Here is a 12,606-nt window from a genome sequence, read left to right as displayed (position 1 = left end):
TATGTAACGCTCCTGCATCAGATTTGAACTTCAGGGACGATGTTTCAATGTAGGCTTACTGCATACATCGTCTCTTTTCAAACTAAACTTTCATTTTCACTGGGAAATGTTAAGTCTCTACTCGTTAAATGCATATAGTCTTTCTCAAATTAAACTTCAAACATTGGTAAAAAATAAAAATAAAAAAAACATTTGTAGATTTATTTCCTCAGGTTGAGGCAACCAAAGCACGTGGTTAGGTTTAGAAAAAAAAAACGTTGTGGTTTGTTACTAATGTAATATAACATTTTGTGAAGTGTGCCACTAGCATAGTATGCTATACATACTACTACATTAAGTTATTATTAAAATAACTTGATTGACTTTCGGTTTCACACGGGACATGAACAGCAGTCTAGAGTCTGACCATCCACATTCATCACCTGGCACCAACAGGCCACTGACCAAGTGTTGGTTTTTGACGCATGTGGAGTGAGTGAGGTTGACCAAAGCCAAACTACAAGGTGCCAGCTGCTACTCAGTTTAACATTCACATGCACGCATGCTTCGGACTTCAGTATAAGAACATGTGGGTCGGAAGCTGATCTTTCAATTACTGAGCAACCCGCTCTCCCCCCTGAGCCACATTTGCTCTTTATAAAGCAACACAAAGTAATGACATAACACAACTAAATAAACCTCAATACCATTAGTGATTTTTTTATTAATGAAATGACACCTCATACAAGCAAACTGAGATGCTCATCTGAATCAGAAGCAACACAACATCTCCTTTGAGACATAACAGCATCTTCACCTGAGAATAGCCAATATAATTGTCAAGCTGACTGCTGCTCCCAGCTTCTCATTTCCCTTCTCTGCATCTACTCAAGCATACTGTGTATTGTGTGCATCATAACCAGTCTTGACTTGCCTGCTAACAGAGACCATTCAGCATCTTCCCTTGAGCTGTAATGTTGTCTGTCTTGCCTCAGCTCATCACCTGACCCTGTTTCCTGTCCACCCAGCTTCTCATTTGTCATAAGGTGTTTGTTGACTGGCTGTTGTCTCAGTGGTTTAGCATTTATTCTTGACTACCTGCATGGGTTAGCCTTCTGAATATTGCTTGAGATGCTGGCTAAAATCCTGTCTTTCAATCAAAAAGACTGACTTAACGAGATCAGTTCTGCCTCCAGATCTGTAATCCTGTTACAACTTTTCCTCTTCTCTCTCTCCCTCTCAATAAACAGCCATTGAAATTAAATAAAGGTTGATTAATGTTGCAGAGATGCAAGAAAGATTCACTCATTTAAGCTGTCACTTAGTCAGAACCTCAGAGAGAGAGAATAGTAATTGGCATGCAAATTGATCCCAGCCCTATTTGTGTCATTTACATGAAATTCCAAAGCCAGACACAAAACAAGCCAACTTTTTCAAAAAGATATCATTATAACAATTTCTACTTATGTGCTCATGGTGAGGTCCAGTGGGAATATAGAAAAGTGAATTCAGATCTGTCTTCAGGGCTAGCACAACCTTCACTTGTTCCACAATGGGGTTTTTTTTGTACAGAGGTTGTCTTTCCAAAAATCTGAAATGATACTAGGGTTCACACCTCACCACTTGGCCATTTCAAACTTCCCTACATTTTATACACAGTATATAAAGTTATAGACACAATCAAGGCTCATTCCACACCACAAGTTAATGGTTGGCCACTTTCAAGAAATAAACTTTGTGAACATGTGGCACTGATCTTCCAAGAAACAGCTTATACATTTTTATGTTGATACTGGAAAAGTCAAAAAAAAAGTTTCTCACATTTTAGTGCACTGACTCTGAATGAGGGAAGCATCTTTCTTGAACAGGTGCTTTGTACTGGAGTCGTGATGTGGGTTAGTCGTACCTTTCTCTAAAGGAGCACTGAGATGGTGACTAACACTTCCTTCAACAGTGTACGTCATTGACAGCGCTAAAAATAGACTGTGCTGGAATGTGCCTGGAATTCTGGAAAATGGTGTGTGTGTGTGATTTGCATTATTGTGTACCTGCTGTGGATTTTAATGAATGACTCAGATGCATTTTCCCCACCCGGAGGTCTTCATTTGTGTTTCTGTGACTGGCATGACATCCCACTGAGTCAGGCTTTGTGCTCAAAGAGCTGTATTTCAAGCTGGTGACATTGCCATTTTGTATCTGTTCCAACATGTGCATTTGGGTGAAGGTGAATTGGAATAGTTACATAATATGATGGAGCTGTATATACACTGTCAGGCTGTCCCTTGGCTTTCCACTGACATTGCTTCCAGAAGAAATGAGTTAGAAACATATATCTATCTATCTATCTATCTATCTATCTATCTATCATTCATCTAGGCATCAATGTTGAATCTTGAATGAGTGTCTTTTGTTCAGTTAGCCCTTCAAGCCCTCCTGCCTGGTTATTTATATTCGCCATTGAATCATATGTTGTCATGGATGTGACGCCTGCGCAGTGGACAGCTTGAAAATGTGAATCATCGATGGAGATGGAGAGAGAGAGAGAGAGAGAGAGAGAGAGAGAGAGAGAGAGAGAGAGGTGACTGTAGAGTGATGGGACCCGGCTGAGGGAACAGCAGCGAGCGATCACTCTCCGAGCTGGGAATGACAGGTAAATGACGATTTGAATGATTTTCAACAATATTTCTGCGATTGTAGGTTGCTCAAATGATAACATTTCGGTAAATCATATTTCCTGCATGGACTCCTTTAACAGTGTCATCCTCGCGCGCGATGTCATCTTGCACATCTGGATGTAGCAGGGAGAAACTAGGCACAAACATGTTATTTTAAAAACTTTGTGCTGTCGCCTTTTACCGAATGCGCTGGTTTGTATACGAATTTCTGAGTGTTTCGGGCGTTCGTATCCTAATCAAATGAAATTAAACTTCCACCCGAAGCTTGTACCTGCAGATGTCAAATTTCGAGATGACGTTTTTAAAGGTGGTTAAGACGTCGGTCGACCTGACTTAGTTCGAATTCTTTAATGCAAAGACTGTAAGTTTTATTATAAGGCGTGCAATGTTTCTATTTGCGTCTCATTGGGGGTTGGGGAGAGGTGTGTTTTCAGACTGGCGTCACATATGACGTCTGCGTGTGTTTTCCTGCTGGGTTGAGGGCTGGATGACAATAATGGCGTTCAGCACCACGGCCAGCTCCCGGTTCAACGGTCGATAGGATATGTTGTAGGCAGGGTTACCGCTACATGTGGGCATTTACATTTTTATTTTGATGATTGTATTGATGCAGACCTACCAACCTACCGAAACTAAGGTCAAGATAGGTCGATGTGAATTTAGTTTGTTTGTTGTGGATGAGGAAAATGTCAAAAGAGGAGAGGATGCACCTGGATAACACTGGAAATGACCTCAAGAGAGACACAGATCTAAAAGCTGTTAGCTCATCTGAATTTCTCTGGCAGTGTTTACTATTTGTTTTGGTGGTATTGTTAGAATTTACCCCCAGTGGTAACATTAAATTGCAGCAATCTCATTCAAAAAACCTCATCTCTAAGTCAGCTTGGGCCATTTACGTTAGATGCATGTGTGTTTTCTTTATGCTTTTGTTGGGCCATATAAGGTCAAGAACACTGTCTATGAGAAATTAAGCCAATTTTATATTTCAAAAGTTTTAAAGTTTTAAAATACAAATGTATTACACCTTTTACCTACTGAAAGTCAGTGTTTGAATGGAAATAGATTAAACCCCAGTGAAGTCTCTACAGTATGCAGTTCATAACCAGCAATCTCTCATATTTCCATATTTTGTGCTTTCCATTACTTGCCTGGATGATGAATATTCAAGCTGTCTTGAATATATGCAGATATGGGTACAAAGAGACTTGACAACATCTGGGCAGAGCCAGATGTTCATGACAGTCCTCAGCAGGTACAAATTAAGAGGTAATATGATTAACACAAGGTGCCAGGGAACAGCGTGTCTCATCTTAATGCTGTATTTCACTCTTCACACTCATTTTATGTTATCTGACTAGAACGCTGACATCTCCCATATACTATATGAATCAACAGTTAGACATTTATATAAGTGAGACACATATATGAACATCTATCATCTGTATTATCTGTAAGGATTTTTACTGAAACAAAAAAGTCTGTAGAATAGAATGTAAATATATTAGCTGTGTCCTGACATCTTTTAAATGATCCCTCCAAAATGTTAACATTATCAGTAACTCAAAAAAAAAGCTGTTTTTACCTTTGTTCTGATTGACTTTTGATGTGATTTTGGGCTATAAATGTAATTGACATGATGTGACTATAGCATTACACTCGGCTGTCAATGACAAGCAACAATAAACATGCTACTGGTTATGTCCTTTAGTGACTGATTAATTTTGGGGCCTAAATAACAATGCCTTTCTTTCACAGTCAGTTTCAGCACACAGTAGTTGTATAATGACATTGATGGCATCACAGGATAGAGGTCTAAAAGTTCCCTATTATTACTGCACAGCTTGCATCAGCACATATCCCTAATAATATTTACCCTAACTAATCTCACTTGCATACGCTTGGGTAAATAGTTCCCTGATTAGTTAACCAGAAAGTGCCTCCATATACAAGCCCAATTTTATTTCCTACAGTATTTAAGTCAACAATATTTTGGGCTATCATGTCTTACTTCAGAGTATATTACATCAACAATAGATCTAACTGATTTACATCACCATCCTGATAAATCAGAGAGCCAATTAAGTTACAAATACTGCTTCTTGGTTTAGAGCTGTTTCTGTGTCCATTTGTCATGTGTATTATAGGGGTTCATACTTTGGAGCCATAAGATGTTGTGAATGAATGTGTTTCTTGGATGTTTGTCTTCATTTTTTGAAAATCCTTTTGGCATTTTTAAAACCATTGCCCACACTGGGATCAGTGTTTAGTACCAAGTTTGTTCCCCACTCCATTTCTGTTGTGGTGCAACATAAACAGCAGTGAAGATTTAGTGCTAGCTGACAGAAACTTGAAACGCTGTTACATGTGTTTGTATAGAGGCACTGAGCTGTGAAATGCATCTGGATCTCAGATGGATACTGGGGGAATTGCAAGTGTGTGTAAAATATCAGTTCCTTGAGCATCATTTTTACTGTGGGGTTTTTCTGTTTAGTTTTTTTTTTTGTTTTGTTTTTTATCTGGATGAAAGAGTTTATTTGTAAAGCAGCAAAAAGAAAGAAAAGGATAACAGGGTTAATATATGAGATAGTGTAAGCTGTAACTAAATAGTTAGTTAGATTCCCTAATTGAATGAGCTTTATGTAAAATATTTGAATCCTGTAAAACTGCATTGGTTTGGGTAAATTATTTTCTGCTTATCCATTACATTACAAGTTTTAGTTTCACAGAACCTACAACATGTAAATCTGACCACATATAACATTGCGTGCACTGTGAGAAATATAATTTTATTTGGAAAAAAAGTAATTGTTATATATGTAATGTAAATGGCAAACTTCATATTATATGTCTCTGCAATCAGCCCGCAATACATCAAAACTAAAAGGGAGGGCATTTCATGGCTTATTTCATAACTGCAGACAAGGAGAATGCATCATTAATCTCAATGTACTGAGGCACCAATGCCCTCACAGTACAATGTTATATAACTTTCGGGCGATGTGTGTGTGTGTGTTAGAGGGAACATGCTTGTGTGTATGAATGTATTAATGAGCTGAATGTCTGTGTGCACATGTTTATGTTATGTGTTGTTTATGCATGGGTAAAAGTCAGAGACAGTTTGTCCACAAATCTTGTGGGTGGCTTCTTAAAGCAAAGGTGCAGCCATGCATTCATGCGTGTGTGTGTGTGTGTGTGTGTGATCTCAAGCAGGTAGACAGATGTGAAGGATGACTTCTTGCTCAGAGATCTGTGGGTCGGAGTATGGTGAGCAAGCTCAAGCTAGTGGGAATTGCCAGCAGTATGGAGTCCGCTCCTACCTACACCAGGTGCAAAACCACACAAACACGCACACACACACACACATGCACATACACAAATATATTTTTCTATATACCTTCTACAAATATCAACCATTCTCTTCTATCACAAACCTTCATCTTCATCTTTAAAGTCTCATTTTGCAGTCACTTGAAACTTGAGGGTTTTAGATCTCGTCTCTTGTGGGTTACATATTTGGAAACCTCTCTCTCCTCTCCCTTCCTCTCATCTCTTCCCTAGTTTTATGAGGAGTGCACAGCTTCTATCTGGGAACGTGATGAAGATTTTCAGATTCAGAGATCGCCGAGCAGGTGGAGCTCTTTACTCTGGAAGGTGAGGTTGATGTTCAGCAGGCTCAAACCAAACTACATTTCCCCTGCTATATTTGGGTAACCCACACTGTAATTGCAAAATATCCTCTTCTTACCTTGCCAGGTCTGTCTTGCGTTCGGCACCCTGATCTTGTTTGCGGGCCTTATTGTTGTTTTGGTGGGATATGCCACTCCTGCCAGGATCGAAGCCTTCGGTGAAGATGATCTTCTATTTGTTGACAGGTAGTAACAATGCATGTTATTAATGACAGATGATTAATGTATATTCTTACACAGCTATTCTTGAATATCTAACATTAACAGTTGTTACATGTTCTATATTTTCCTTGAACGTGTGCTTATAAGCACATTGTTTTCAGAGGGATGCACATGCAGCAGATTCTATAGGACAACAAAATTGCAATAAAGTAACAGAGAGTTTACTATTTTAAGATAACTGTAAAAATAAAAGGCTTTCTTACTAGGTAACTTTTGGGCGCATCCTTCCTCTGGTTATTGTTTGCACAAACATCAATGTTGGGCTTTTGATTAATGCTTTTAACTTAACTGTCCTTTTCTTGAACAGCCACGCTGTCAGTTTCAACCGTGCGCTGGATGTGTGTAAGCTGACTGGCGCTGTGTTGTTCTGTGTGGGAGGCACCTCCATGGCTGTGGGTCTCCTGCTGTCTGCCTTTGCCAAAAGCTACTCCAAAGAAGAACTGTACCTGCAGCAGAAGTTTAAGGAGAGGTTGGCGGATCTGCACGCAACAGTTGGTAAGGTCTCACTCTCCTCTATGATGTTATGACACATCAGGGAATGGATGTTAAAAAATACATGCCAAAGAGTAAATGAAAGAGTTATTTCCTGTACTTGAGCTTTTTTGTATAAATATACCACATAGCAGTACTGCTTTTGTCACAGGTAACCCTATAATGAGGGCACCGACCCCCGGAGAGGGAAAGGTGCCAGTCACACTTTCCAAAGTCCAGAACATCCAGCCAGTGAAGTCAGAGACCTGACAGAAGTCCAGATGAAGGCATAAAGTGAAGAAGTGTGTGATGAGAAGTGAGTGTGTGCAGATTGTGCGTGAGTGCAAACATGTGTGCGTGTGTCGACCTACGTGTACATTTTCTCTCTTGAAAGGTCAACTCACATGACTGATAGTATTGGTTCTTCATCTTCATTTGCTGTGTTTGACATTAAAGCTTCATTTTAAGGTTATATAGGTGCAGAGTTAATATAGCTAAGCAAAGTTTAAGCCGTCTGTTTCAGCATCAGTTGTGTGAAGTTTATACTGATCTGACAAAGCACATGCAGGTCTTGAGCCCAACCCAGAACACAAACCACAGAAACAAATCAATAGAACACAGCTGCTTAACAACACCACAAAGTGTGTTTCTGTCGCGAGGATTAACATTTTGTAAAAGAGGATGATGTTACAGCTGGAGGGTGCAGGGCAGCAGATGCAGCATTGTTTGAAGTTATTGGTGATTGCCCCCCTATTGCCAGAAAATGATCAAAAGAAGCACTGAACATAACAAGCATTATCTCTGCCTGGTGTCTAACAGGACATCAGAGGATGAGTGTTTCTATGTGCAGAATATTTTGTGTGTGCTGTGTGGAGCACAACTTCATTACAACACACGGGGAGAGCAGGCAATCACAAACACACAACATGGTGACGTGTGCATTAGCAAAGGAATACTTCTTTTGTGCTACATGCAACAAAAAGCCAGAGGAAGTCTTGACAGATGATTTGCTGGAAGTTCACACATCATCAGGACAGATTAGAGATAAACACACATTAGAACGGACCTTCAGGGTAGATTTCACACTGACATTTTCATCTGTCTTATTAGGCCTCTGACCTTGTCTCTTTCAGTGAATCTTCAGACAAGATCAATAGCCTAGACCAGACAGACTGATGAAAGGTACATTGAACCAGATGGAACATGCAGAACAACATAGTCAGTCACATCAAATGGAAACAGACGTTTCCAAGTGGTATTATTGTTGGCACCACTGTCGCAAAGACAACCACATCGCTTTTGAGCTTAGCAGCCACCATAGTCCAAAGTTGGATGTTCCACCAACTGCCAGCTACCGGGAATGGTAACTGCAAAGAACTTAGACTGATCGTCTTTGGTAATGTGGGACAGCTACCAATAGCCACAAAGGAAAACAAATACATTATCCTCTTCCTGATTTGTTTGCACAATGATTTACGCACCTTGTTTGTGTCATCAATCTATCAAGCAATCAAAAATCTTCTCTGTTTCCACTTAAACAATATCATTATCAAACAGATTACATTCTAGGTAACAGACGTCATTTATCATTCCTTCCATCCTGGAAAAAGTGTGATTTCCTAAACACTTCATTACCCGGGCTCTTCTTTTCTTAATCTCTTTCTCTCCCTTTGACAAACGCAAGTATTTATACACACACCTTTTCATCCAAGCATGCGCATTTTTTCAGCTAGCAGTCATAATTTGGCAAGACAAGACATGTGCAGGTGCTGTGTGTTAAAATGAAGATGGAGCAAGGGCGTTTCAAGGGAGGCAGACAATGTGACAGATTATGTTACATAACAGGGGGATGAGGGGAGAGCGTTCAGCTCTCCAGTGAGATCACATCAGATACATCGTGTTTGACAGCGCTTATTGTTTACAGTCTGTCTGGATCCGCAGATGCTTTCGACACAATAACTGCCTTCCTGTGCTCACACACAAAACTTGAAGCTTCATTATGAGGGTGAACAGCAAACAGCATCACCAAGCTTTTTTTGTTTTCAACTGATTGTGTCTTCAATTGCTTTTTAGCAGAGAAACATACATCAAAAAGGTTTTTTAGTTTAATTTTTATTCCATACAAGCTTGGCACTGACATGCACTGTAAATTACAAGCATAAGCTGTTAATACTTATGTTTTGCTGCCTTTAAAATGTGTCTATATGTATTTAAGTATATTTTTTAAAATAGTTTGACCACAGCACTCTAAATTGTCCTTTTGTTGTTTTGTGTTTGTTTGTTTGTTTGTTTATGTTTTGAATTCACTGCACAGACAAAACAAATACTGTAAAAATACAGCATTTTACTGTTCTTGGTTGTTTGTTTGTACTTGGTTAGAACAATGTTTTTGTGGTAGTCACAGTCCAAGTGCCATCAAGCAACATGCCTCCTACTGTGCATCAAGGCTGCAGGTTTTAGCAAACAATTTATCCTCGTCGAATCCATGCATAAACAATGCCAGATACATATTGTCTAAAACAATATGTTTTTATATACTGCTTATATAAAAATACATTATATAAGCTTTAGCTATGCGGGCTACTTATGTTCATGTAAGTTGATCTTTTCATATTATTCTGACAACCTCCACTTTATTCTGTGATGTCATTTTAACACACTTGGTCTCAAACACAACACAAACATGTAGCTATAGCTATGAAGAACAAGATACTAATAATTCAGACATTTTCGAGGAACTACCACTGTTAAGCTGCAAACCTACACTTTAGAGAAGAAACCAAGCTGTTAAAAACAAACCCTCATATGTGGTCAGAGCGTTATTAAGTGATAAATAAATGTGCTGACTTGTAGCTCCATGCTGTGAATTGTGAGTTAATTTTTATCTTTACATTGACCAAAGTTCTGCATTACAATCCCAAATAGATATTATTTTTCTTAATCTGACCATTCCCCAGTTTAAGTGTCTCCTGATGTAACAGTGGATTCTCCTGGGAAATTAAAAAAAATGAAATGTACCGTACTTATTGGAGGCTGGATTGGATAAAGAACAAATATATCAGTGTCTATATACAGTATGTCTATTTTTCAAAGAACACAATAAAATTGAAATATCCGCAGCTCAAAATGTGTGCTATTGTGTTTATCCTTTTAATTAAAACTCAATTAACTATCCACAAAACCATATCTCTACACCATCAATTTAGCTGGATATGCATCATACATTCGACTTCAGAAATCAAAGTTCTTAAGTAGTTATCATATTAGGTCATCTGAATGTCTCAAATTTAGTGTATTCATTGTGAATATTTATTTTATATATTTCTGTTTTTTTTATTCTTGTTCTTTAGTACAGCTCTCTCAAACTTATTGTCATTATTAACTTAAAAACGTAAACATAACACTTTCATTTTTGCTCAGAATTTTCATGAGTTGAAGAAAGAATCAAATACTTTTTTCTATGCACACAAAAAAAAATGTTCACAAATTTGATTTAATCTGTGTTTGTAAAAACACTTTGCAAGCATAATTCTCCCACCGAAATGTGAGACATATCAAGATGCAGATTAAACAGTATGATTATTACACAGGTGTGCCTTGGGATGGTAACAATAAAAAGCCAAACGAAAATGTGCAGTTCGATCACACAACAAAATGCCACAGATGTCACAAGTTTTGAGGGAGAGTGCCATTTGCATGTTGACTGCAGGAATGTGAAGCAGAGTTGTTGCCTGTGAACAGAATTTTAATTTCACTACCATAAGCAGTCTCAGATGTAATTTCAGATAATTTGGCAGAATCCAATCAGACTAGCAAGCCAGCCCAGGACATCTACTTCTGGTTTATTTACTTTCAAGATGATCTGAGACCAGCAGTAGGTTTGACCAGAGAATTTCAATACAAACTTTCAGAAATTGTCTCAGGGAAGCTCGTCTCAGTGGCTGGTCTCAGACCATCTTGCAGGTAAATAAGCCGGATATGGAGGGCCTGGGCTGGCTTACTATACTGAATGTGCTGCCAAATTTTCTGAAATTTCATTGGAATGGATTTTGTCAGCATATTTGGGGAGCTCAGTCTTTTGTGTGCATAGGAACCATCAAACCATGAAAAATGAGAGCAAAAACAAAAACGTGTTTACATTTTTGATCAATGTAAAATCACTGTTTTTATGTGGTAGTGTGCCAAAAATATTTTTTATTCCTTTTGAAAGTACATGAAACAACAGGGTTAGTTGATCAATATCTTAGAGATAAAGATGATCTCCTTCGCGTCATTGAGAAAAACAGAGACAGAATGAGTAATTATAGGATTTGGTTTTCATTAATGAAACACTTCAATCTGTCAATGGTGTTCCAACATACCGAGCCTTCATTACACTGTGGAGAAGCTTTACTGTGATCAATCAGTAAAGTCATTTAGGTAAGGGAAGTGCAGGAGGGTGTAAGGGCTTATTAACACCCTCCACACACACACACACACACACACACACACACACACACACACACACACATACACACATGCACACGCACACGCACACACACACACACACACACACACACACACACGCACACACGCACACACGCACACACACACACACACACACACACACACACACGCACACACACCCATACACACGCATACACACGCATACACACACACACACGCATACACACACGCACACACACACACACACACACACACACACACAGACACACACACAAGCATACACACGCACACACACACATACACACATGCACAAGGGAGCCAATGGAGGAGTTAAGACAGAATTGATGGTAACTCCAGAAATAGCTGCTTGAGGATCATCACCCCAGCCAGTCAGGCCATATGACTCACACACACTCTCGCACAAACACACATTAACACACCCACCTCCTCTGCCTCTGTCCCTTGCTCTTTGCTCTCTCCTTCTACCTCACCCTCTCTCTCACCAATGTCTCTCCCTTTCTCGTGGGATGGTGACTCACAAACACATTCACTACATGAATCCCAATTTGAACAGCTGCAGGGATGAGAAGGCAGCGAGGCCATCACAGACACTGAATTAGATCACAGTTCACACTATAGTTTCCTGCCTGTGGGAGGCTGTTTAAAGTGGCTTTATGCAACCTTGTTTCATTGGAAAACAGAGAGTTAAAATGACTGAGATGTGTTAGAAAAGTGTTAAGTAAAGACTACTTACCAACCTTTGCATCTTGCTTCCTTTAATTTAATTTTATGTCTAAATAAGATCTGGCTAATGCGCGTTATTATTGTATTGATTGGTACAATAAGCATTGCAACATTTTACTATATTACTAGCATTCAAGTTTTTGTGCACATATCATTATCTTGTATTCAATTAATCAAATAGTTGTCCTAGCAACATGGGCTACATCACTGTAGCTGAAGTTACTTTGCACAGTGACATTTTAGAAACCTATTATGTGCATATGAAACATGACCTATTGTAATACAGTTTATCTACAGCAAAATATAAGAGCAGCCTCACATCAGTGAGCTACAACATTAAAATGACGTATCACATGACAAGTATTTTTGAATTTCAGGCTCTG

The 12,606-nt window shown here is 39.0% G+C and overlaps 1 protein-coding gene across 1 annotated transcript; it reads left to right on the top strand.

Annotated features, from left to right (window-relative positions):
• The first annotated feature begins 2,489 nt into the window (after positions 1-2,489).
• nrsn1 (neurensin 1) lies at positions 2,490-9,798 on the top strand. The gene is made up of 6 exons (XM_042490466.2): positions 2,490-2,629; positions 5,862-5,980; positions 6,213-6,305; positions 6,408-6,526; positions 6,870-7,057; positions 7,206-9,798. The coding sequence occupies exons 2-6, from the start codon at positions 5,882-5,884 to the stop codon at positions 7,301-7,303; spliced, it is 597 nt and encodes a 198-aa protein (XP_042346400.2). The 5' UTR covers positions 2,490-2,629; positions 5,862-5,881; the 3' UTR covers positions 7,304-9,798.
• The last annotated feature ends 2,808 nt before the right edge of the window (positions 9,799-12,606 follow it).

Source organism: Plectropomus leopardus, chromosome 11 (genome assembly GCF_026936395.1).
Source record: "Plectropomus leopardus strain MGB_pleo_1.0 chromosome 11, ASM2693639v1, whole genome shotgun sequence".
Classification (NCBI taxonomy): Eukaryota; Metazoa; Chordata; class Actinopteri; order Perciformes; family Serranidae; genus Plectropomus; species Plectropomus leopardus.
This window is presented reverse-complemented; position numbering and strand designations above follow the sequence as displayed.